Source organism: Microcaecilia unicolor, chromosome 5 (assembly GCF_901765095.1).
Source record: "Microcaecilia unicolor chromosome 5, aMicUni1.1, whole genome shotgun sequence".
NCBI classification, from domain to species: Eukaryota; Metazoa; Chordata; class Amphibia; order Gymnophiona; family Siphonopidae; genus Microcaecilia; species Microcaecilia unicolor.
The window spans coordinates 326,378,437-326,402,993 of NC_044035.1; the positions used below are offsets into that span (position 1 = coordinate 326,378,437).

A 24,557-nucleotide genomic window follows, 5' to 3' on the forward strand; every position below is an offset into this window, starting at 1 on the left:
CCCTGGTACATTCGACAGCCACTCAGGGAGGAGGTTTTCCCCCTGAGTTTGTTATTCAGATGTACCAGGCCTTCCTGATGCAGCGAGAGGGTCCAGCAGCGGGGCTGACAGGGGCTACAGCGGGGCTGTCAGGGGCTATGGGCAGTTCGGGTCCTACTGCAGCTAAGCCTAGGACATGTGAGTTTCCTTCAGATCTGGTACCAGAGCATAGTTCAGACATGCCTTTTTTGGAGGAAGAGGAAGACTTAGGACCGGCACTTAATGAGCTGGCTTGGGAGGATCCTTCCTCTTTAGATCCTGACACTGTTCCTTTGGGCCAGGGGGAAGATCCCTCGGTGGCTAGAGTGTTTCATAAGGAAGATTTACAGGATCTTATTGCTATGGTGGCTACTACTTTAAATTTTGATGATCAGCCTCCAGCTTCACAAGTCCGAAAGGTTGATTTGTTGGTTAAGGGCTCTAGGGCTTCCAGCAAGACCTTTCCTATGCATGAGGACATTTGGGATGTCATTAAAGCGCAGTGGGAGGTCCCGGATGCTGCTTTTCGGCCTACTAGATCTATGTCTCGTCTATATCCGGTGCCCGAAGCTGATAAAGCACTTCTTAAGCTCCCAGTAGTTGATGCTGTGGTCTCTGCGGTTACTAAACGCAACACAGTCCCAGTAGATGGAGGAACAGCGCTTAAAGATACGCAAGACAGGCGTTTGGACTCTCTTTTGAAGCATAATTTTGAGGTTTCCTCTTTGGCAGTGCAGGCGGCCATTTGCGGATCTTTAGTGGCCAGGGCCTGTTTTCGTTGGGCCGAGAGAGTCCTGGATAGATCTTCAGATGATCTTGCAGCTATAGATGTCGAGGTAGCAAAGATTGAAACGGGCTCTGCTTTTCTAGCCGATGCTCTGTATGACCTGTTGAGGGCATCTTCTAAATCTTTGGCCCTGGGAGTTGCAGCTCGCCGCTCTCTTTGGTTGAAAGGTTGGTCGGCAGATGCGGCCTCCAAGTCTAAGTTAAGTAAATTTCCCTTTAGGGGTTCATTTTTGTTTGGAGAGGATTTGGACAAATTGGTTCACTCCCTAGGAGACTCTAAAGTGCCTCGTCTCCCTGAAGATCGGCCTCGCCTGTCCAGTCGGGGTGCCTTGTTTGGACGTGGTAGGCTAAGGTCTTTCCGTAGATTTCAGCCTGATAAAGCTTCTCAGCCTCAGAGATCACGTTTCTTTACCAGGAACCAGTCCTTTCGAGGTTACCGCAGAGGAGGCAGATTCTCAAGCGGCAATTTTCGCTCCCCTGCGCGTACTTCCCAATGAAGGTGCGAGGGCCCCTTCTCTGGTACCTGTTGGAGCTCGGCTTTCTCAGTTTTATCAGAGGTGGGCCCACATTACATCAGATCAGTGGGTCTTGGAGGTGGTTCGAGACGGATATGCCTTAGAATTTGCAAGGCCTATTTCAGACGCCTTTCTGGAGTCTCCCTGTCGCTCTCCCCTCAAAGCGCGTGCGGTTCGGGAGACTCTACAGAGGCTCTTAGATCTTCAGGCGATTTATCCAGTTCCTCCTGCCGAGTACAAGCGAGGTCGGTATTCCATTTACTTTGTGGTGCCCAAAAAGGAGGACTCCCATCGTCCTATTCTCGACCTCAAAGCTGTCAATCGCGCTCTCAAGGTCACCAGTTTCCGGATGGAGACCCTTCGGTCAGTCATAGTAGCAGTGCGCAAGGGAGAGTATTTAACAGCCTTGGACCTGACGGAGGCCTATTTGCATATTCCCATTCGTCCTGCTCACCACAAGTTTTTGCGTTTTGCAATTCTAGGCCGGCATTATCAGTTTCGCGCTCTGCCTTTCGGCCTGGCAACGGCGCCGCGCACATTTACCAAAGTGATGGTCGTGGTGGCAGCGGCTCTCAGGAAGGAAGGGATTTTGGTTCATCCCTACCTGGACGACTGGTTGATAAGGGCAAAGTCTTATCAAGAAAGTTGTCAGGTCACGGAGCGAGTTGTAACGTTCCTGCAGTCCCTAGGTTGGGTGGTGAACGTAGCCAAGAGCCGTTTGGTTCCCTCTCAGTCTCTAGAGTATTTGGGGGTCACCTTCGATACTGCGAGGGGTCGAGTTTTTCTTCCGCAGGGCAGAATCCTAAAGCTTCGGTCTCAAATTCTGAATTTGATGCATCTGAAAGTACCTTGTGCTCGAGACTATCTTCAGGTTCTCGGTTCCATGGCTGCCTCGATAGAAGTAGTTCCCTGGGCCAGAGCTCACATGAGATCTCTTCAGTGGTCTCTCCTGGCCCGGTGGTCTGCTCAAACAGATTCCCTTCTGATGAGACTGCCTTTGCGGCTCCGGGAACGAATCTCTCTGTTTTGGTGGCTACGGATGCAGAATCTCACTGTGGGGATGCCGTTGGAGCCTCCGCGGTGGATACCTCTAACAACAGATGCCAGTCTCCGGGGCTGGGGGGCTCATTGCCTGGACAAGTGGGCCCAGGGCCTCTGGTCGCCGCTGGAAGCAGTTCAATCCATCAACTTTCTGGAGACCAGGGCGATTCGGCTAGCTCTGCTGCACTTCGGTTCTCTTCTGGAGGGCACAGCTGTGCGAGTTCTCTCGGACAACGCCTCGGCAGTAGCCTACATCAACCGCCAGGGAGGTACGAGGTGCCGTCTCCTGTGTCGGGAAGCAGAGAGTCTCCTGGCGTGGGCGGAGATTCACCTCACGGCCATCTCAGCCTCGCATGTGGCAGGAGTGGACAACGTGCAAGCAGACTTCCTAAGTCGTCACACTCTCGATCCCGGGGAATGGGCTCTGAGCGATCGGGCGTTTCAGTTGATAGTACAGCGCTGGGGTCTTCCAGTACTAGATCTCTTCGCATCCAGGCTCAACTCCAAAGTTCCTCGCTTCTTCAGTCGCCGAAAAGATGTAAGGGCGGCAGGGGTAGACGCCCTCTTGCAGCAATGGCCCTCCGGCCTTCTTTACGCGTTTCCTCCATGGCCACTAATAGGTCGTCTCCTACAGAAGATCGAAGACCACGGGGGGCCGATCATTTTGGTGGCACCGGACTGGCCTCGGCGTCCCTGGTACGCGGATCTCCAGCGTCTGTCCGTGGCGTCTCCTCTTCGTCTTCCGGCACACAAGACTTTGCTGGTTCAAGGACCAGTTACGCATCCAGATCCAGCTCGATTTTGTCTTACGGCTTGGCTCTTGAACGAGCTCGTTTAACTAAGCGAGGATTTTCAACGCCAGTGATTTCTACCATGCTGCAGTCTCGTCACCGTTCCACCTCTCTAAACTATATTCGCACGTGGAGAATTTTTGAGGATTGGTGTGCAGAAGCTGACATTGTCCCTTTTCGAGCGTCAGTACCTCAGATGTTAGACTTTTTGCAGCGAGGTTTTGATAAGGGGCTCTCTCTTTCGTCGCTGAAGGTGCAGGCGGCAGCTCTGTCCTGTTTCAGAGGTAGAATAAGGGGTAAGTCTTTGGCTAGTCTTCCCGAGGTGGCTCGTTTTTTGAAGGGGGTCAGCCTTCTTCGTCCTCCGGTCAGATCAGTTTTTCCATCTTGGGACCTTAATCTGGTGCTTTCGTCGCTGACAAAGCCTCCTTTTGAGCCTTTACAAGCATGTTCTCTGAAGGATTTAACGCTTAAGACGGTGTTTTTGGTGGCTATCGCGTCAGCTAGAAGAGTCTCAGAGTTGCAAGCTTTTTCCTGTAGATCTCCATTTCTGGAATTTTCTAAAGAGCGAGTGGTCCTTCGGCCGGTTCCTTCCTTTTTGCCCAAGGTACTATCTCGGTTTCATATGTCCCAGTCGGTTTTTCTTCCTATTCTGGGATCCTCATCCGGAACGCAGGAGCAGCGAAAGTTACATACTCTGGATGTTAGGAGAGTACTTAAACGGTATCTTGCAGTTACGGAGGACTTCCGTCGCTCGGACCGCCTCTTTCTGCTGTTTGCTGGTCACCGCAAGGGCCTGGCAGCTTCTAAGCCTACTTTGTCTCGGTGGATCAAAGAAATGATAGCGTCTGCTTATCTCTTGGCAGACAGACCAGTTCCGGCAGCGCTTAAAGCTCATTCTACCCGGGGGCAGGCAGCCTCGTGGGCGGAGTGTTCCTTGGTGCCTCCAGCGGAGATCTGTAAGGCGGCGACTTGGTCGTCACTTCATTCTTTCTCTAAGCATTACAGGCTAGATGTGCAGTGTCGTCAGGAGACCGTCTTTGCATCTCGCGTACTCACAGCGGGTTTGCTGGGGTCCCTCCCTTAGGACTACTGCTTTGTTACGTCCCATCAGTCCAATCCTGGGCCGGTCCGGAGGGACGCTAAGGAAGGAGAAATTAGACCTTACCTGCTAATTTGCTTTCCTTTAGTCCCTCCGGACCGGCCCAGGTCCCTCCCGTGTTCTATGGTTCTCAACTTTACTGTGTACAGAGATGCAACTGTCGTCTACAGAGCTGTTCTGCTAGTTAGACAGTTAAAGGAGATACATTATGGTCTATAAGAAATACATTATGTTCTACAAGTTAAATGTTTTGCAAGTTCTCTGGTTATTCAGTTCATAATATTATACAACAACTTGCACAGTTTATGGGATACACATTTCTGTACATAATTGGCCATGCCACGGCTCTGAACCGAGTTGTTGGTGCGCCCAGTGTCACGGCGAAGCCGTAGTTTAAGCACGTTGGTTTCTCTTGTGCTTCCTGGCTGCTTAAATTCCTCAGGGCACAGAATATAGGTCCTTTTCCTTTCTGCTTGGTTATTCAAATACTGAGGCTAGGGTCACATGACCAGGGCTCTCATTGGCTCTCTAGAGTCAGAGTTTTTTTCTCAGTCTCCACCTGCTGGTAGGCGTGCACAACCCATCAGTCCAATCCTGGGCCGGTCCGGAGGGACTAAAGGAAAGCAAATTAGCAGGTAAGGTCTAATTTCTCCATTTTGCATAACTACTACTACTACTACTATTTAGCATTTCAAAATATTGAAACCACTAAAGAATTGTTTTGTAAGATTGTTAGCGAGAGGAACTTCAATTACCAAGAATATTTAATAAATTTAACCAAAGGGAACCTTAACTGCCAGGGAAGGTCAGCAAACACTATCTATCCTCTTATGGCTTCCCATAGGTTTCGAATAAATCCACTCGGCAAAAAAGAGCAATGGAAAACTCCCAGGTAAAAAAAAATTAGGGGCCCTGTTTACTGAAGCACATTAGCGTTTTTAATGCACCGACAATTAGCGTGTGCATTAACCGTGTAGGCTCCTATATGGATAGGCGTGTACACAGTTAATGTGCGTTAAAGATGCTAATGCTCCTATAACACGGCTTAGTAAACAGGGCCCTAGGGGAGAAAAGATTGCTCCCAAAAAGCCAGGTGTAATATTTCATAAAAAGTCCTTTCAAATAACAATCTCTATAAAAATTGGTGTGTGTATTCAAAAGAGAATGAAAATTGACTGTTAAAAATGGGTCACTTAATCTGACCATAACTCTTCTTCACAACTTCTCATTCTTTCAAAAAACCAAAAATTCAGAGTCGCTGTAGCTTAGTCAAAAGATCCTCGACAAGGGTCTGCCTTGTTTTGCGTGTTTCGGAAAGTATTCAAGCTCTCATACAGCTTTTGGTTCTTTGAAAGAATGAGAAGTTGTGAAGAATACTATTTTGCTTGACTTACTGTGAGGGTTATAAGCAGTGGGGTGCTGGTAAATTTTTAACAACAGGCTCTCTCCCCGGTCCACCTCTGCGCCCCCCAAAATTGCAGAGCTGGCTATAGCTGGGGGGGGGGGGGGGGGCAATGCATTACTCTCTCCAGGCAAAAAAAATTAAATGATCCCAGGTTCCAATCTAATTCATGTTTAATGTGGGATAAAATGCCATAAATAAGTAAATAAATATAAACTTTTAATGTTGAGCACCTGATTCTCAAAGTGAACATATTCCAAACACTATAATGAAAATAAAATTATTTTTTTCTACCTTTGTTGTCTGGTGACTGTTTTTCTGATCATGCTGGCCCAGTATCCGATTCTGCTGCTATCTGGCCTCTTAACTCCGTTTCCAGGGCTTCCTTTCCATTTATTTCTTTCCTTTCCTCCTTTCTTCTTCATTTCTGGTCCTCAGCTTCTGCCTATTCATCCATGTGCAGTTTTTCTCCTCTCTTCCTTTTCCCTTATCTCATCTACTTCCTCACTCTTCCCTCCCCTCCATCCATGTCCAGCATTTCTTCTCTCTCCCCTCCTCTCCCCCTGCCCTCCATCCACCCATGTCCAGCGATCCTTCTCTCCCCCTGCCCTGCATCCACCCATGCCCAGTGATCCTCCTTTCCCCTGCCCTCCATCCACCCATGTCCAGCAGTGACCCTCCTCTCCCCTGCCCAGCATGCACCCATACCCAGCGACCCTTCTCTCCCCTGCCCTCTATCCACCCATGTCCAGCAGTGACCCTCCTCTCCCCTGCTCTGCATGCACCCATACCCAGTGACCCTCCTTTCCCCTGCCCTCCATTCACCCATGTCCAGCAGTGACCCTCCTCTCCCCTGCCCTGCATGTACCCATGTCCAGCGACACTTCTCTCCCCTGCCCTCCATCCACCTATGTCCAGCAGTGACCCTCCTCTCCCCTGCCCTGCCCTCCATGCACCCATACCCAGAGACCCTCCTCTCCCCTGCCCTCCATCCACCCATGTCCAGCAGTGACCCTCTCCTGCCCTCCACGATCCACCCATGTTCAGCAGTGACCCTCCTCTCCCCTGCCCTGTATGCACCAGCAGCTCCCTTCTCTCCCCTGCCACCCCCTCCCGACTTGTTCCGCAAATTCTCCTGCTTCCTCCCTCCCTCCCTCCGGATCCGGTCCCTCACCGACCCTACCTTGGCCATCAAATTCTTCGGGGCAGGCAGTGTTGCCTGCCCGTTGCCATCGCTGACTCTCCTCCGCCGCCCGATTGCGCTTCAAAATGGCCACCGAGACTTACAGAAGTCTCGGCGGCCATTTTGAAAGCACAAACAGGCAGCGGGGGAGAGTCAGCGATAGCAGCGGGCAGGCAACACTGCCTGCCCCGAAGAATTCGATGGTCAAGGTAGGATCGGTGAGGGACCGGATCCGGAGGGAGGAGGGAGGGAGAGCCGGCTCGCCCTTTCCAACAACCGGCTCGCAAGTCCGGGCAAAATTTAACAACCGGATCTTGCGAGCCGGAGTGAGCCGGCTCCAGCACACCATTGGCTATAAGTGTAACTGCTTGCCTATGCAGGAGCTTCTTTCAAGGGCTTCACTGAGAGCAGTTATTTAAAGGATGGCCAAAATGGAGCTGTAGAAAAAGTGGAAGAAAATAACTTAAAAAGAAAAGTTAGAATTAAGTAGCAATAGTAGGAATTTTATTTTTTACAGGTGAATTCATTTTAAACCTCCAGCTCATTCAGACTGGACTGTTAATGTGGCAAAAGTCTTAAGTCAGGGTCACAAGCTGCGGCTCCCTCTGGACCTTGACTAACATGAACCCTAAGTCTGGTCACTAGGAGGCTCATTTTCAAAGCACTTAGCCTCCCAAAGTTCCATAGAAACCTATGGAACTTAACCTCCCAAAGTGCTTTGAAAATATGCCTCTAGGTGTCACTATTGAGGAATAGAGGCAGGGGACCTCTGCAGCATCCTCATCCTCAACTGGCCTGTAGGGAGAACCAGCGTAAGATTTTATTTTCTAGCAGTCGACATTTAAAATTAGGAATGTTATTGAGATCTCACTTGTTTTATTTCTCTCTGGAGGATATTAGTACCCAGATATTTTTAAGGCTTCTTTGTAGTTGCTCGATGCATTATGAGTCCAAATAAGTTAGGGTTGTATTGTGCATTGCCTCACTTCCAGTAGCAGAAGCCAGTCATTGCCTAAATAGTAGTCATAGGGAAGGACATTTTTAAAAAGCTGGGGATATGCTGTATACTTATAATTCAAAATCATACACAGCTATATGAAATAGAACCCAATAGGAGTCATGAGAGAAGAATTACAGTGAAGAGAAAGTGGGAGAAAGTAATTTAATGATTTTATATACTTCCACTGTAACTTCCTTAAGGGTGTGCTGAGCTTTCCTGCAGTGTTTTAAAGGTCTTGGCTGTAATACTCAGTCAGAAAGCAACATGATATGATATGCCTTGCAATCTGTTAGATTTTGTAGTTTAATCTACTTTGATTTTGCTAGGTGTTTTAACCTTTTTTCCTCTAAGGGAAATAGCCATATTAAGTCTGTGTGTTTTCATGTGTCCTCCTCCTCTTAATTTTTCAGCAGTTTTTTCCAGATTCATTCTAAGTTCTGGTATAGATAGAAATGTTCTGTGTTCTTGATGTGCCAACATTTAGAATACCTTTTTATTTCACAGAGGGAAGCAGCCCAGTTCAGTTACTGCAGAGGTCAGATCACATTATGATGCTATTGAACATGTTGCCTGTAGTTTCCAGCTGATTCCATTTCTTGTCTAGATTCCTCTAGAGAAAATCTGTTTCCTTATCCTGCTAGACTAGTCTGTGTCACCCTGCCAGCATATTCCTGCCAGTGACATTATTGCTATAAGGAATGGTGCAACCCAGGACATTGCCAGTGTCTTTCTAGTCATAGTTACCTATCTATCCATCTATGATTAATTGTAATTCATTGACATAAGGTGTGTTAAATGTATTTTATTAAATATTTAGTCAACTTATATATTTAAAAAGGCCCTTTGAGGTTCTTGCTAGCGATACATCCACTCTAAGCAAGAGCCTATAGGCTGAGGCTCGGGGCTGGACTAATCCCTGGGTGCCAGCTTTGGCCACAGGACTGAACCACAGGGGCACAGGCCTGTCTTGAAGAATTCTACTGCACCAGACCAAGCTACACCATCTGCCAGAGGCAGAGAAATATAGGCAAGTTCCAGGGCTGCATTAATTCTTGTACTGGTGATGACATCACTGAATTGTCAGTGTCCTCTGCTTCTTTCTGCTGGCTGGGGGCATAACCCAATCGCCTGGACTGGTCTAGCAGGATAAGGAAAGAGAATTTTTTTTCTTACTTGATGGTATTTTTTTTCCTTGAATCCTGTTGGACCAATCCAAAACCCTCCCAGGAAGACTGTGACTGTTCCTCCCTCCTCCCACAGTCTTCTTAGATTCAGTAATATTTGTTTAGTGCTCAAGAATTGTCCTTAACCCTTAGTATCTCTCTGTATGAGAGATTGAAAGTCAAAGTGAGGACTGTTTGCTGTATCCTTTCAGATTTTGGATATTTGTTTCAAGAATCTGTATTTCTTCGTGTTCTAGGCGTTGTTTCCCTTTGTTGTTTGAGTCGTTCCTTTTTTCAGCTTTGACATATTTTGCTTTGACTGACAAACTCTGGGATGGCACTGCTCGTCACAGTAGTGGTGATGTCACTGGAGAAGTTATGTTCACTGTCTCTATCTGCTGTCAGAGTAAAATTATGCACCAGAACTAGTCTAGCAGGATTCAAAGAAAGGAAATTATCAGGCAAGGGAAAATTCCTTTATTTATTACACTGAAATTTGCATAAGGAACATTGTCATAAAAGAAGAAAAATTCTCAATTAAAACAAAAAAAAGTTAGGAATCCTGAAATATTTCCCCTTATCCTGGTTGCTGCATTTCAGGTATTCACCTGTTTTCTTTTTATTTGTCCATAGTACGCTCTTGCGTGTAGCAGAAATCCTCTGGGATGCCAATATACCTTTCCTAGTCTGCAGGACGTACGGGCTTGTTGGCTATATGAGGATTGTCATAAAAGAACACACTGGTAAGTAGTTTCTTTGGAATCAGATTCTGACATTTGTTCTCTCTGGTCAGTATCATGCTCATCTGATAACATATCCTATGAAATTTGTCTACTGGAGCGGCTATTTAAGGATCTGCAATTTTGCTTTGTACTAAACCATTTTGTTCTTGCTGCAAAAGGTTTATTGCATTATAGAACTGTGTTACATAATAACATAGTACTGGTAATGTTGAAATAAAGAAAACATTTAGTATTTTCCTTCCAAAAAGTATTTTATCAATTTGACAGTCATAGAATCTCATCCTGATAACGCACTGGAGGATCTGAGACTAGACCAGCCATTTCCAGAGTTGAGGGACCACATTCAGTCATATAATTTGGATCAGATGGAGAGAAAGGTACGTAGACAAGCAGTTATTCTCTGAATATTTTCATACAGTTTGGGCGTTTTTAGAAACATCTCCTTTTATAAATAACTGTATTTACACATGTAGGTTGTATACTTTTTAAATGGCATTTCCATATCATCAAGCTGATCAATCCATAGACTGGTGGGTTGTGTCCATCTACCAGCAGGTGGAGATAGAGAGCAAACTTTTGCCTCCCTATATGTGGTCATGTGCTGCCGGAAACTCCCCAGTATGTTCTCTATCTCAGCAGGTGGTGGTCACACACAGCAGCAGCTCTGGCTAGGCCTCCAAGCCTAATTTTTAGGTTTTGTTGAGTGCCTGGGGTTGAGGGCTCTTTTGAGCAAGTGCAAACCTGGTGGTGCCAGGTCCCTCCTTTTCTCCCCCCTCCCGCTGGCTCCGTTAAAAAAAAAAAAAAAAAATTTTGAACGTCCTTAAAGGCGTTTATTTCGACGTTTATTTAAGCGTCTATTGCAGCTACTCACTGGGACACCAGGTCGTTACAACTCAGAGCGGACAGCAGGTAATTTTTACCTTTTTATAGCGGGCAGGGGGTTCCCCGATTCTTCTCCTCGTGGCATATGGCGTCGGAGGGCGAGGGCGCAAAGGTTCGCTCCCCGGGTCGCTTGAGCGCTTCTAGAGGGGATGCGGGGGTCTTCAAGCCTGATTCGCCCTTGTTGGGTGACAGTTTCGTGACCGATGAATGTCCCGGTCCTTCCTCCGGCGTGGTGGTTTTTCCCGCCATAAACGCCCATCCCCCGCTCCTCGCCTCCGCCATCTTGGCCGGCCACGCGGCTCGGACGGCTTCTTCTTGGGCCGCCCTTGAGGTTGGAGACATTAATGCCATGAACGCCCTTAATTTGGGCGACGGCACAGAAGCGGCTAAAGTTAAGAGCCGTTCTTCCCGCGTGGCTCCTTCGCGGAGTTTCGCGCCGGACGCCATTTTGGATGCGCAGCATGTCTCTCCCCCGCTATTGCGAGCGCCGGTTGAGGGTGCGTCTAGGGCTGTTGCCCAGACTGCGGAAGTGCACAGTCTGGGGGGTTTCTCCCCCGAGTTTGTTTTGCTGCTGCATCAGGCCTTCCTCATGCACAACGCTGCCCCTGCTCCCTCGTCTGGTAAAGAGGTTGAGGTTCCCAGAGGTAAACGCCCTCGGGTTGATTCCCAGGCCTTGGAGGAATTTGTCTCCTCCGATGTAGATGAGGGCAGCGTGTCTGAGGTCTCCCAACGGTCCTTTGCGGATTCCTTGGAGGAGATGGATCCCCGCTCGGATGGAGCGGATGACCCCTCTGCAGCGCGGCTTTTTAGCCCAGAGGATTTGCCCAACCTGTTGTTACAGGCCATGGACACTTTGAAGATTTCCTCTCCGGAGGACGTCTCTCCCTCAGCCCCTGTTGGCTCTGCCATTATGCTGGGGACGAAGCGCCCGCCTAGAACCTTCCACGTGCATGATGCCATGCACACCTTAATTTCGGCTCAATGGGATGTCCCAGAAGCGAGCCTTAAAGTGGCTAGGGCTATGTCCCGCCTCTATCCTTTGGCTGTGAGTGAACGTGAGGCCTATCTGTGGCCTACCGTGGATTCTTTAATCACTGCGGTGAATAAGAAAACGGCGTTGCCGGTGGAAGGTGGCACGGCCCTAAAGGACGCCCAAGACAGAAGATTGGAGGCGGCCTTAAGGTCGTCCTTTGAGGCGGCTGCTTTAAGTTTGCAGGCCTCAGTTTGCGGCTCCTATGTGGCCAGGGCGTGCCTGACTATGGTGCAGCGGGCTTCCCCCTCGGATCATTCCTTGAGGGCTGATTGGCCGGCCCTGGAATCGGGCTTAGCCTATTTGGCAGACTTGCTGTATGATGTCTTGAGGGCCTCAGCGAAAGGCATGGCTCAGACAATCTCTGCGCGGCGGTGGCTTTGGCTGAAACATTGGTCTGCTGACCACGCCTCTAAATCCCGCCTGGCTAGGTTGCCTTTTAAAGGCAAGCTGCTCTTTGGGGTCGAGCTGGACAAAATCGTGACCGATCTCGGCACGTCTAAGGGCAAGAAATTACCAGAGGTCAGGGCTCGGGCTAGTACTCGTCCCGGTACCTCCAGAGGACGGTTGCAGGAAGCCCATCGGTACCGCCCGGGCAAGTCGGGCTCTGCCCCCTCTTCCTTCAAGAGGAATTTCTCCCCCAAGCAGCATTCCTTTCGCAGAGACCGCCGTCCCGGAGGTGCTCCCTCCGGTCCTCCCCCAGGGTCTCGTACCCAATGACGGGGTCTTGGTCCACGCCCCAGTGCAGATTGGAGGACGGCTGTCCTCGTTTCTGGGCGAGTGGACCACAATAACTTCAGACGCGTGGGTGCTGGAAGTCATCAGAGACGGCTACAAACTAGAGTTCTGCCGACCCTTAAAAGACGGGTTTGTACTCTCTCCCTGCAAGTCTCCGGTCAAAGCTGTGGCAGTGCAGCAGACCTTGGACAATCTGATCCGCCTGGGCGCGGTCGTTCCGGTGCCAGAAAGTCAGCTTGGCAAGGGACGTTACTCCATTTACTTTGTGGTACCAAAGAAAGGAGGTTCTGTCCGGCCTATCCTCGACCTCAAAGGGGTCAATCGGGCCTTGAAAGTGCGGCACTTTCGCATGGAGACTCTCCGCTCTGTTATAGCGGCAGTGAAGGCAGGAGAGTTCCTGGCATCCTTGGACATCAAGGAAGCGTACCTGCATATTCCCATCTGGCCTCCTCATCAACGCTTTCTGCGTTTTGCAGTCCTGGGACGACACTTCCAGTTCAGAGCCCTCCCTTTCGGGTTGGCTACTGCTCCGCGGACCTTTTCCAAAGTAATGGTGGTCATCGCGGCCTTCCTACGAAAGGAAGGGGTACAAGTCCATCCTTATCTGGACGACTGGTTGATCCGAGCCCCCTCTTATGCAGAGTGCGGCAAAGCTGTGGACCGGGTAGTTGCTCTTTTGAGCTCCCTGGGATGGATCATCAACTGGGAGAAGAGCCAGCTGCGCCCGACTCAGTCCCTGGAGTACCTGGGAGTTCGATTCGACACCCAAGTGGGCAGAGTGTTCCTGCCAGACAATCGGATTGTCAAACTTCAGGCTCAGGTGGACCAGTTCCTAGTAGCCTCTTCCCTTCGGGCTTGGGACTATGTGCAGCTGTTGGGCTCTATGACGGCCACGATGGAAGTTGTGCCCTGGGCCAGGGCTCATATGAGACCGCTTCAACACTCTTTGCTGCAGCGCTGGACTCCGATGTCGGAGGATTATGCTGTGCGCCTTCCCTTGGACCCAGCAGTGCGCAAGGCGCTGAGCTGGTGGAGGCAGACAGACAAGTTGTCTGCGGGAATGCCTCTGGTGACCCCAGAGTGGATTGTCGTCACGACGGACACCTCGTTGTCGGGCTGGGGAGCCCACTGCTTGGGAAGGACAGCGCAGGGGCTCTGGTCTCCTGCAGAGGCAAAGTGGTCTATCAACCTCCTGGAACTCAGAGCCATTCGGTTGGCGCTTTTGGAGTTCATCCCGGTACTGGTGTTGAAGCCTGTACGGGTCCTGTCGGACAATGCCACGGCTGTGGCCTATGTCAACCGCCAGGGAGGTACCAAGAGCGCCCCTCTAGCCAAGGAGGCTATGAATCTTTGCCAGTGGGCGGAAGTGAACCTGGAGCAGCTTTCAGCGGCCCACATTGCCGGAGTCATGAATGTCAAGGCGGACTTTCTCAGTCGCCATACCTTGGAGCCCGGAGAGTGGCAGCTATCTGCTCAGGCGTTCTTGGACATCACGAAGCGCTGGGGCCAGCCGAGCCTAGATCTGATGGCGTCATCGGCCAATTGCCAAGTGCCGCGCTTTTTCAGCAGAGGACGGGACCCTCGATCCCTGGGAGTAGATGCTCTTCTCCAGCAGTGGCCGACACAAGAGCTTCTCTATGTGTTCCCGCCCTGGCCCATGTTGGGCAGGGTGCTAGACCGGGTGGCAAAGCATCCCGGCAGGGTAATCCTGGTGGGTCCGGATTGGCCCAGGCGTCCCTGGTATGCGGACTTGATCAGGCTCTCAGTCGACGATCCTCTGCGGCTGTCAGTGGAGCAGGGCCTGTTACATCAGGGTCCCGTGGTGATGGAGGATCCCTCCCCCTTTGGTCTTACGGCCTGGCTATTGAGCGGCAGCGTCTGAGGAAGAAGGGCTTCTCAGACAAGGTCATCGCCACTATGCTGAGAGCGAGGAAGCGCTCTACTTCTACTGCTTACGCCAGGGTTTGGCGTATCTTTGCAGCGTGGTGTGAAGCAGGCTCACTTTCTCCCTTCACTGCTCCAATTTCTTCAGTGTTGGCGTTCCTGCAAGAAGGTCTGGAGAAAGGCCTGTCGCTCAGTTCCCTTAAAGTCCAGGTAGCGGCTCTGGCTTGCTTCAGGGGCCGCCTGAAGGGTGCTTCCCTGGCTTCGCAGCCAGATGTGGTGTGCTTTCTCAAGGGAGTTAATCACCTGCGCCCTCCTCTGCACTCAGTGGTGCCTGCGTGGAATCTCAACCTGGTACTAAGAGCATTGCAGAAGCCGCCTTTTGAACCCTTGTCGAGGGCATCTCTGAAAGACCTGACGTTGAAAGCAGTCTTTTTGGTGGCTATCACTTCAGCCAGAAGAGTTTCCGAGCTCCAGGCGCTCTCATGTCGAGAGCCTTTTCTGCAGTTCACTGAGGCAGGAGTGACTATTCGCACAGTGCCTTCCTTCCTGCCCAAGATTGTTTCTCGCTTTCATGTGAATCAGCAGCTCTGTCTCCCTTCCTTTCGTAGGGAGGACTACCCAGAGGAGTACTCTGCTCTTAAATATCTGGATGTGAGACGAGTCATCATCAGATACTTGGAAGTGACCAATGATTTCCGGAAATCGGATCATCTGTTTGTCCTGTTTGCAGGTCCTCGTAAGGGTCTGCAGGCTGCTAAGCCTACAGTGGCAAGATGGGTCAAGGAAGCCATTGCAGCGGCTTATGTGGCCGCGGGGAAGGTGCCGCCTATCCAGCTGAAGGCTCACTCCACGAGAGCTCAGGCGGCCTCGATGGCAGAGGCCGGATCCGTCTCCTTGGAAGAGATATGCAAGGCGGCAACTTGGGCTTCGGCTCATACATTCTCCAAGCATTACCGTTTGACTGTGGCTGCACGGGCGGAGGCCCGGTTTGGAGCTTCAGTGTTGAGGTCAGGGATTTCAATGTCCCGCCCTGGGTGAGTACTGCTTCGGTACATCCCACCAGTCTATGGATTGATCAGCTTGATGATATGGAAGGTAAAATTATGTATAATCATACCTGATAATTTTCTTTCCATTAATCATAGCTGATCAATCCATAGCCCCTCCCAGATATCTGTACTGTTTTATTCTGGTTGCATTTCAGGTTCAAGTTTAGTCTTCAGTTACTTCAGAAAGACTTCGTGTTCAAGTTTTTTCACTTGGATTCTTCAAGAGTTAAGACGAGTTTGTGTTACAGTGAGCTGCTGCATTCCTCTCCCCTCCGTTTTACGGGGCTGGATTGAGACTTAAAATTCTGCCGGCACTCCCTCCCGCTTCGTGCGGCTGTAGGGCAGCTTTGTACCCCTCCCGCTTCGGCGGTGTTAGGGTCAGTCAGCTCCTCCCGCGGTTGCGGTTGCAGGATAAGCCAGATCCCCCCGCATCGGCGGGTGTGGTGTCCCTCCCCCGCTCCGCGGGGATGAGCTGGACGGATTCCCCTCCCCCACTTGTGTGGGGATGAGCTGGGTTAATTCCCCTCCCCCGTTTCGGCGGTGGTGAGCTGGGCAGAGTGTCCCTTCGTGGGTGTAATTCTCTAAGTGCTGAGTCCTGCGGATGGAGCTTTGATATCGACATACTGAGGAGTTTCCGGCAGCACATGACCACATATAGGGAGGCAAAAGTTTGCTCTCTATCTCCACCTGCTGGTAGATGGACACAACCCACCAGTCTATGGATTGATCAGCTATGATTAATGGAAAGAAAATTATCAGGTATGATTATACATAATTTTACCTTCCATAATACTGCTGTTTACACGTGGAGATCCATACCACACAGAGAGTTTAAGGGGACCTGGTTTAGGCATGCCTTGGGTGGCACAAAAACCTACACCTGTAATTCTTATTTTACGAAGGGAATAAACATTTACGGGAAAAATATTCCCTGTTTGATTTTACACCAGCTGAAAGACACGCACAGATTTTTAAAAAGTACTTTTTTCAGCCAGGGTTTACACAAGGGATTAAGGGTGTGATTCTTCTTAATTTCCTTTTGTTTATTTACACCTTCAAAATGAAGGAAATTTACAAATGGCAGCCTCACTACTTAATTGGTGGCACTTAAACATATAGGTTCGTAAAATGTGGAAACTACATGTAGAAGTGGTGTCACTTAGAGGCTGTGTGTTCGTGCAGCTCATGTTTTCCACGTGTGTATTTGTAAAATGACAGCTCCCTCTGTGTGCCAGCAAATGTATAGAGTCTTTAGTAGAATACTGCTGGAATTGAACACAGCACAACCTGAATGTCTCAGTTCCGATGTCAGCGTTCTATGTAAAATGGGCCTTTCTGTTTTGCAGAGATTAGGACTCTCTGTGGCTAAGTCAGATCCAGCACATATGAATTCCATGATCATATTACCCCAACGATGCAACTCTAGAATCCAGCCTTCCACCCTTTCACCATCTTCCTTCATCTGTTATTGTAGAACCTATATCTTGATCTCATCTTCCAGTCCATATCTGCATATATATATATATATATATATATATATATATATATATATATATATATATATATATATATATATTTCAAAATGTAAACACCGCTGTCCATAACCTAAGTAGTTCTTGAATCAACATAAACAAATTAAAATCATAGAATCACAAACAACACAAATATGTTACAGTTGCAAATATATCAGTTCTACTCCTTCCATCCTTGTCAAATGTCTTTAGCAGACAGTTTTATTTATTTTTTATTGTTGTGAATCATTTTACCTTACATGTCTATCCCCCCATACCATATATTTTTTTTTAATTTTTATGAAGTCTTTATTGAATAATAATGCACAGAACCTGAAACAGAACTCATCTTCCACATCGCATTACAAACCATATGAACATAATACAATTCTTTTAGAGATGTGGCGACCTAATGATACATAGTTGAATAATGGTCTCAAGACCAATACAATGAGCAAAGCTGATTGCATTAGAACACTAAATACACAGATCAAGTTCTCCACCACAATACTTCAGTCTTTATGAACATTATAATTTTCCCCAACTCCTTCCCTCCCATAACTTTAAACCCCCCTACCTCCCCTCTCCATCCCTCCCCACCATTTGAGCACCATCTAAACCTCTGGTATCGTTCTGGTTATACATGATAAAGAAAAGAATCCCAAATCTGGTGCCATCTACCCATTTGGTTACGTCTTTCTGCTACTAATCTTTCCATCTCGCAAATGTGCTTCAGTTTTTGGGACCACCATGTTATCGGAGGGACTGAGGACTGTTTCCAATGGGCAGCAGTTACTACTCTGGCGGCGCTTATAGCCTGCCCCAGGAATACTTGCTGAGCATGAGGACGACCCGCAGCGCCCGCCCCATACCATATATTTTAAAACTAAAAATTCTCCCTTAATTAAAATCGCACCCATTATCACAGAAACCACTTCCTAACACATTCTTCTTATTCCTCCTCCAATCCCCTTTACCATCCAAATCCTTCTTGAACAACTATATTTTAACCTTCCTTTCTAAAAGCTAAATAATATATCCAGTAGAAATATGTAATGGCAACTCTTCCAACATAATGGTGCTGCCACCAAAATTAATCCAGCCCCTCACAAAATCTAAAGACAGCTGCCCTACCCCTGGAACCACAAGATGTCCTTGGTTCTGTGACCTAAGGACATTTCTTGGCACACAGCCAAAATCAAGCACATGATCTGGATTCATTGCTTCCTTCAGTACATGTTGTCTAAATTAGGTGCTTACATTATAGCCACCTACATTTAGACACCCAGTCAAATCAAGTGCATTGTGTGCCTTAGCTCAACCATTCTGGCATGGCTGACAGTTCAGCGTTCTGCAAAATTCCTAAGATGATATTTATGAGGTCACATCTGATGTCAGAATTCCTCCAGAGCAGATTTATCTGTGTGTTTCACTGATTTGAATATTGGTTAAGCTTCAGTTGGGCAATGGTAAAGTTGCCACCTTAGGGGTCCTTTTACAAAGGCACGCTAGCGTTTTTAGCGCACGCTAAACGCCAGAGATGCCCATAGGAATCTATGGGCGTCTGTAGCGTTTAGTGCACACGTATTTAACGCCAGAACACCTTTGTAAAAGGACCCCTTAATGTATTCACTGGAGTATCATCCATCCACCTTCTCTGTTGTGTTTGCAGGATCACAGCCACACTCCATGGATCGTGGTTCTTGCAAAGGTTCTTGAAACATGGTACAATGAGGTACGTTGGGTCAGAAATATGGTATCACTGAAGTGTGTTCTGAGTATTCTACAGAAAAGAAAACCTGGTAAAACATGTTTTAATTTTAAAATATTGTGGGATAGCTGCTAGGAATAGGAAGGACATTGTGATTTTATAGAAGGATGCCTAGATAGGGAAGGATCCATAAGCCCATATGATGCTCTTGTTTTATAAAGGCAACATAGTAGATGACGGCAGAAGAAGACCTGCATGGTCCACCCAGTCTGCCCAACAAGATAAACTCACATGTGCCATTTTTTTGTGTATACCTTACTTTGATTTGTACCTGTCTTTTTCAGGGCACAGACCGTTTGTCTGCCCAGCACTATCCCCACCTCCCAACCACCCGCCCTGCCACCCACCACCGGCTGTGGCACAGACCGTATAAGTCTGCCCAGCACTATCCCCACCTCCCAACCACCAGCCCTGCCTCGCACCGCTGGCTAAGCTTCTGGGGATCCCTTCCTTCTGAGGAGGATTCCTTTATGTTTATCCCACGCATGTTTGAATTCCGTTACCACGGGATGTGGTGGAGATGAAAACGGTAACGGAATTCAAACATGCGTGGGATATGCATAAAGGAATCCTGTGCAGAAGGAATGGATCCTCAGAAGCTTAGCCGAAATTGGGTGGCGGAGCAGGTGGGGGGAAGAGGGGTTGGTGGTTGGGAGGCGAGGATAGTGGAGAGCAGACTTATACGGTCTGTGCCAAAGCCGGTGATGGGAGGTGGGACTGGTGGTTGGGAGGCGGGAAGTACTGCTGCGCAGACTTGTACGGTCTGTGCCCTGAATAAGGCAGGTACAAATCAATGTAAGGTTTACACATATGTTTGTCTTGTTGGGCAGACTGGATGGACCGTGCAGGTCTTTTTCTGCCGTCATCTACTATGTTACTATGGTTTCTCAAGATGTTAAAGAAAACATCCACTTAATATTTCAATAATTAAAAAACAGAAGATGAAAAGAACATTAAGTCCTAGAACTAATTGATGACAATTGCAATACATTCAATTTCACTGACCTTTTTCACAACTAAAGTAGCCACACACATTTAAAGTTTAATGGAAAATGCTATTATACAATAATTAAATTATACTGAGTGTCACGAGTTCAAATTAAATGACGTCAAGTGAATTTGAGAAATGACTCCCTAAGTAGGGGGTGGAATTTACATCACTGATTACATCATGGATGTAATTTTATGAATCACAAATCTCTCCAAGGGGAGGGAAGTAGATCAATAAATTCAACAAAAATCACTTCATCTATTCGGTGTTCAATATCATTCATATAGTAAGAAATCAGAAGGAAAAAGCCTCAGAAAATGCAGGTTTAGACTTTCTTATGACCTGTCAACATCGATAATTGGCAAAAAAAAACAGTCCAGATGGGCTGGTTATGGCCTCCTACCCACAGATGGAGGCAGAGAAAAACTCCTATCAATGCCTTCTGCAGGTAGGGGACAGGAGTGGCTTTTGCAGCAGAACCTGAAGGAGCTGTGAAATTACAGGGCAACACCGCCTTAGAGGCTTCCCTGAAGGATTGAACAGAAGTTGAGGGCCAGAGTGATTCCCCTTTCAGAGGCACTAGGCCAGGGAGCCTGAATAAGTTTACCTCTGTTACTGTCGGGGGAATTCTACATAACTACGCAGTGCAGAATTTGCACAGAATTCCCCACATAGAATTTTGCACAGTGCAGGCATCGGGTCTCGCTCCCCGCTGCCCATCGGGTCACTTCTTCCCCCTCTGCTGGCTTAGATACAACTGTTCAGGTGAACCATGTGGGCTTTCCTACAGCCCCCATAGTTCACCTAGACAGTCAGGTCTAAGCCAGCAGAGGAGGATGAAGTGACCTGATGTGCAGCGGTTCACTTCCTCCTCCTCCAGCTCTGCGATCTCTGTGGGGGAGGAGGAGGTGAACCGCTGCACATCAGGTCAGGTTTTTGGCAGCACGCTAATAAGCACACTGGGCCAAGAGAGTGGAGGAGAACTTGAAACTGAGCTCACATCCAGGCCTACTAACATCTTGATCACATGCTCCTATGGCAGGAGAGCACTTAATAGTCCCTCTGGTTCTTACTGCTAAACAGGATGTGTACATGGGGGACATCAAAGGAAATCTTAATCAGGGGTTTCCTGCAGCCTTTTTCCTCAAGTTTGTGCAGATCATGCACTGGGTCTTCATCGATGTGTAGAATTCCAAGGGGGGGGGCTGGTCTGTGGGGGGCAGGGATAGAGAGGACCCTGGACCGTATCTTTAAATGCATTTTTTCCATCTGGCCTTCGAAGGCTTACATGAAGAGATTACGGAATGAGTACCTGGTCTTTCTCTTGTCTCTCTCTATGATTTACATCTGTTTATTTTTCTTCTTGGTATGAATGCCAATCTGTTCTGTATAATATTGTAGTTCCTTTCTTTTTCTGTTTATATTATTACTAGACTTTGAGCCCGTAAAAACGGGCTATTATAGGAAGGGGGGGGTTGAAAGGCCCGCCCCCACCGCCGAGTTCGCCGCTGCCCCTCCCCCTCCGAGTTCGCGCCCCCCCCCCCCCCCCCCCCCCACCGAGCCATCACCACCCACCTTCCACCCGGCCGGGCCCTCGCTCCGCTATTGAAACAGCGAGGGTCCGTGAACGCAGCGCTGAGCTCTGCTGAGCTGCCGACGTCGGTCTTCGTTCTTCTTCTCTGCCTGTCCCGCCCTCGTGTGACGTAACGTCATCGAGGGCGGGACAGAGGCAGAGAAGAAGAAGGAAGGGTGATGTCGGCAGCTCAGCAGAGCTCAGTGCTGCGTTCCCGGACCCTCGCTGTTTCAATAGTGGAGCGAGGGCCCGACCGGGTAGAAGGTGGGTGGCGGCGGCGACTCGGGTGGGGGGAGCGTTAGACGGCGGTGTCCCTCCCTCAGCAATGCGCAGTACAGACCCTCTGTGTTCCGCCCCCCGTCATCACGTATTGACGTGAGGGCGGGGCAGAGAAGGTCTCTACTGCGCATTTGCGAGTGAGTACGGTCACTCGCCGTTTATATGTTTGATTGACGTGGGGGCGGGGCAGAGAAGGTCTCTACGCATTTGCGAGTGAGTACGGTCACTCGCCGTTTATATGTTTGATTGTAAACTGCTTTGGTATATGTAACAGCTGAGGCATTATATCAAGTACAAATAAAATAAACCATTTTGAGTTTGAATCTGGCTCACTGGGCCAAGGAATTGCTCAGAGACTTAGATTTGGACCTAGACCTCTCAGGGCACTCAGAGGTGGAATTTGGTTCTGATATGGAAGGGCACATAGAAGAGAGCAAGATCCTTCCCCAGAGAATAAGGACTTGCTGGTAATCCAACTGTTTAGGAAGCAGAAGCTAGCCCTGCTCATTGAGTGGGTAACTTTAATTCTGAAGACTTCAGAGGCAGTAGTTGAAGAAAGTCGGGAAAGTAATCCCATCTTGGAATGGATCAGGTATCCTTCAAGGTTCTTCCCTCTCCACAAGGCCATCCAAAGTGTGATAATGTCCAAGTGGGAAACACCTGAAGGATCCATGAGGGCCAGAAATGCTACTGCCGAGTTCTACCCACTCCCTAAGGAAGAGAAGGATACCATTTTCCAAAGTGGACACCATCATCTCTGCGCTGAGGAGAATGACCTTCCTGGTGGAAGATGGCACTGCACTTAGAGGTTCACAAGACTGGAAAGTGGAGGCTCTTTTGAAGTAGGCCTTTGAAGTATCTTTGACACTGTAGAGGCTACATGGCACAGGCTGTGCTCCAGTGGATTCAACAGTTGCAGAAGAGTGAGGATGCAGAGGCAGGGCAGCCTACTGATAGATGTATTGTACTATTTGATCTTCCAGGGGCCTGGCTTCTGGGGTGATGGCCAGAAAGTGGCTTTGGTTACATCACTGGGTGGCAGATTCAGCTTCCAAGGCATGCCTGAGTAAGTTCCTGTTTGCTGAACAACTGGAGAAGCTAGTGAAAGAGTTGGAGGCCAAGTCTCAGTGGCTTCTTGAGGACTGGAATTAGTCTGGTAGAACTTGGGGATCTCGCCCAAAGTTTCAGGAACATAGGTTTTGATATTCAGGTTAGTCCTTGAGTTCAGTTTCAAAGTTTCAATCCTTTTGGACTTTTAAGAAGCCACAGGAACTGCATTGCCAGTGTCTGATGCTTCTAGGAAGACCCAGTGAGGGTCAGTAAGTCCTCTACTACTACTTACTACTACTTATCATTTCTATAGTGCTACTAGACGTACGCAGCACTGTACACTTGAACATGAAGAGACAGTCCCTGCTCGACAGAGCTTACAATCTAATTAGGACAGACAAACAGGACAAATAAAAGATAAGGGAATATTTAAGTGAGGATGATAAAATAAGGGGCTCCATGGTAGTGCCTTGGATTTAGCTCCTTGGGTGCGGGTACATATGAGGCTATTCCAGTGGTCGTGCTGTCCAGGTGGTTGCCTGTTTTCAAGGAGTTCAGGTTGCACCTGCCAATAACCTCATCAGGTCAGTAGCAGACTCCAGTGGTGACTGGTAAGGGGATACCTTTTCAAGCATGTCAGCCTAAAGACTCTGTCTTGGGTCACGGTGACAACCGAAGCAAGCCTTATTGGTTGGGGGAGGGGGGGGAGGCTCAGACTTGGCAGTAAGTTGTGGAGTCCAGGTGGATGATAAATGGGTTGGAGACCAGAGTTGTTCAGTTGGTCTTACTGGCGTTTTGCACCTGGATCCAAATTCAGTGGTGCAAATTCTGTGTGATAAAACTAAATGGTGGTGTATGTCAAAGTTGCCAGAAGTTCCTGTTCCTCATGTAGGCCGAGCAAAACATTGGGGTGCTGTCAGCAGTGCACATAGCAGGAGTAGACAATTTTGAGATGGACTTTCTCATCTGAAATTACCTAGATCTGGGGGAATTGGTGTTCAACAAATGGCCTTTGCAGGATCACAAGCAGGTGGGAGTCTCTCATCATGAACCTTATGGCATCATAGAAGAAAAGCAAGATGGACAGATTTTTTAGCAACAGGAGAGTGCTGGGCTTCAGCAAGATAGATACATTTGCCCAACTATAGCCTCAGGATGAGTTCTCTGTGTTCCTGCGTTAGCCAATGGTGGGACAAGTACTTTGGCTTGTGGAGAGCTATCCAGCACAAGTGATCCTGGTGGTATCAAACTGGCCCCAGGAAACCATGGTAACATTTACACGTGTAAGTTCTGTTTGGGTGCTAAGCAGTATTCTACAAGCTTAGCGCACAGCCCGCATAACGCACAGTTGCAAAGGGGGCGTACATGTGGGTGGACCATCTGCGAGTCCTACACTTATGTGCATAACTTATAGAATACTGTAGGTTGCATTATAGCACATAACATTTACTGTATGCGCTAACTTTTATGCCTGCCTTTTACATGGCGTAAGTGATACTGGTTAAATGTTGGCTTAGAAATGGTGACTTACGCTCTGTTCTATAGCTGAGTGGATTCCTTGCTACTGTTATACAATTTGTGTTCATCACCCTGCATTTGGGCAGCCTTTATAGAATTGCTCCTAAGGTCACAGTCCTCGAGGTGATTAGTTCAGTGTACAGGATTTAAAGAGTTGTAGGCTTCATCTTTTAGAGACCCATATCTGTTTTTTTTTTGATGAGTAAGTGATGATTCGGACAGTTCCCTCCTTTTTGTGTAAAGTAATATCCCTGTTTCATATGAATCAAGAGGTGACTCTGCCTTTGTTTTGCTGGGACTGCATTGTTTGGATAATTACAGGTCTCTTTTACAATATTTGAAGGCCTTCAGTCGTTTCAGGAAGTCTTAAGATTATTTGTCTTGTTTCCTGGCTCTTGAAAGAGGAACTGGCCTCCAAGTCATTTAGGGAAGCCATCAAAGCAGCTTGTATTGGGAAAGGTCTGCAGGTACAAGAAGGAATATGGCATTGTGGGTGGAGTACAAGTTGGTGCTTCAGAAGGATATTTGTAAGGCAGCAGT

At 48.4% G+C, this 24,557-nt stretch overlaps 1 protein-coding gene across 1 annotated transcript in view; it reads left to right on the plus strand.

Moving 5' to 3' along the window:
- Positions 1 to 24,557, plus strand: part of LOC115470873 (NEDD8-activating enzyme E1 regulatory subunit-like) — a 93,286-nt gene that overhangs the window by 26,561 nt on the left and 42,168 nt on the right. The window contains exons 7-9 of the mRNA XM_030204472.1: positions 9,632 to 9,741; positions 10,009 to 10,118; positions 18,508 to 18,570. Coding sequence (XP_030060332.1) covers positions 9,632 to 9,741; positions 10,009 to 10,118; positions 18,508 to 18,570 — 283 coding nt within the window. The remainder of the gene's footprint in view (positions 1 to 9,631; positions 9,742 to 10,008; positions 10,119 to 18,507; positions 18,571 to 24,557) is intronic.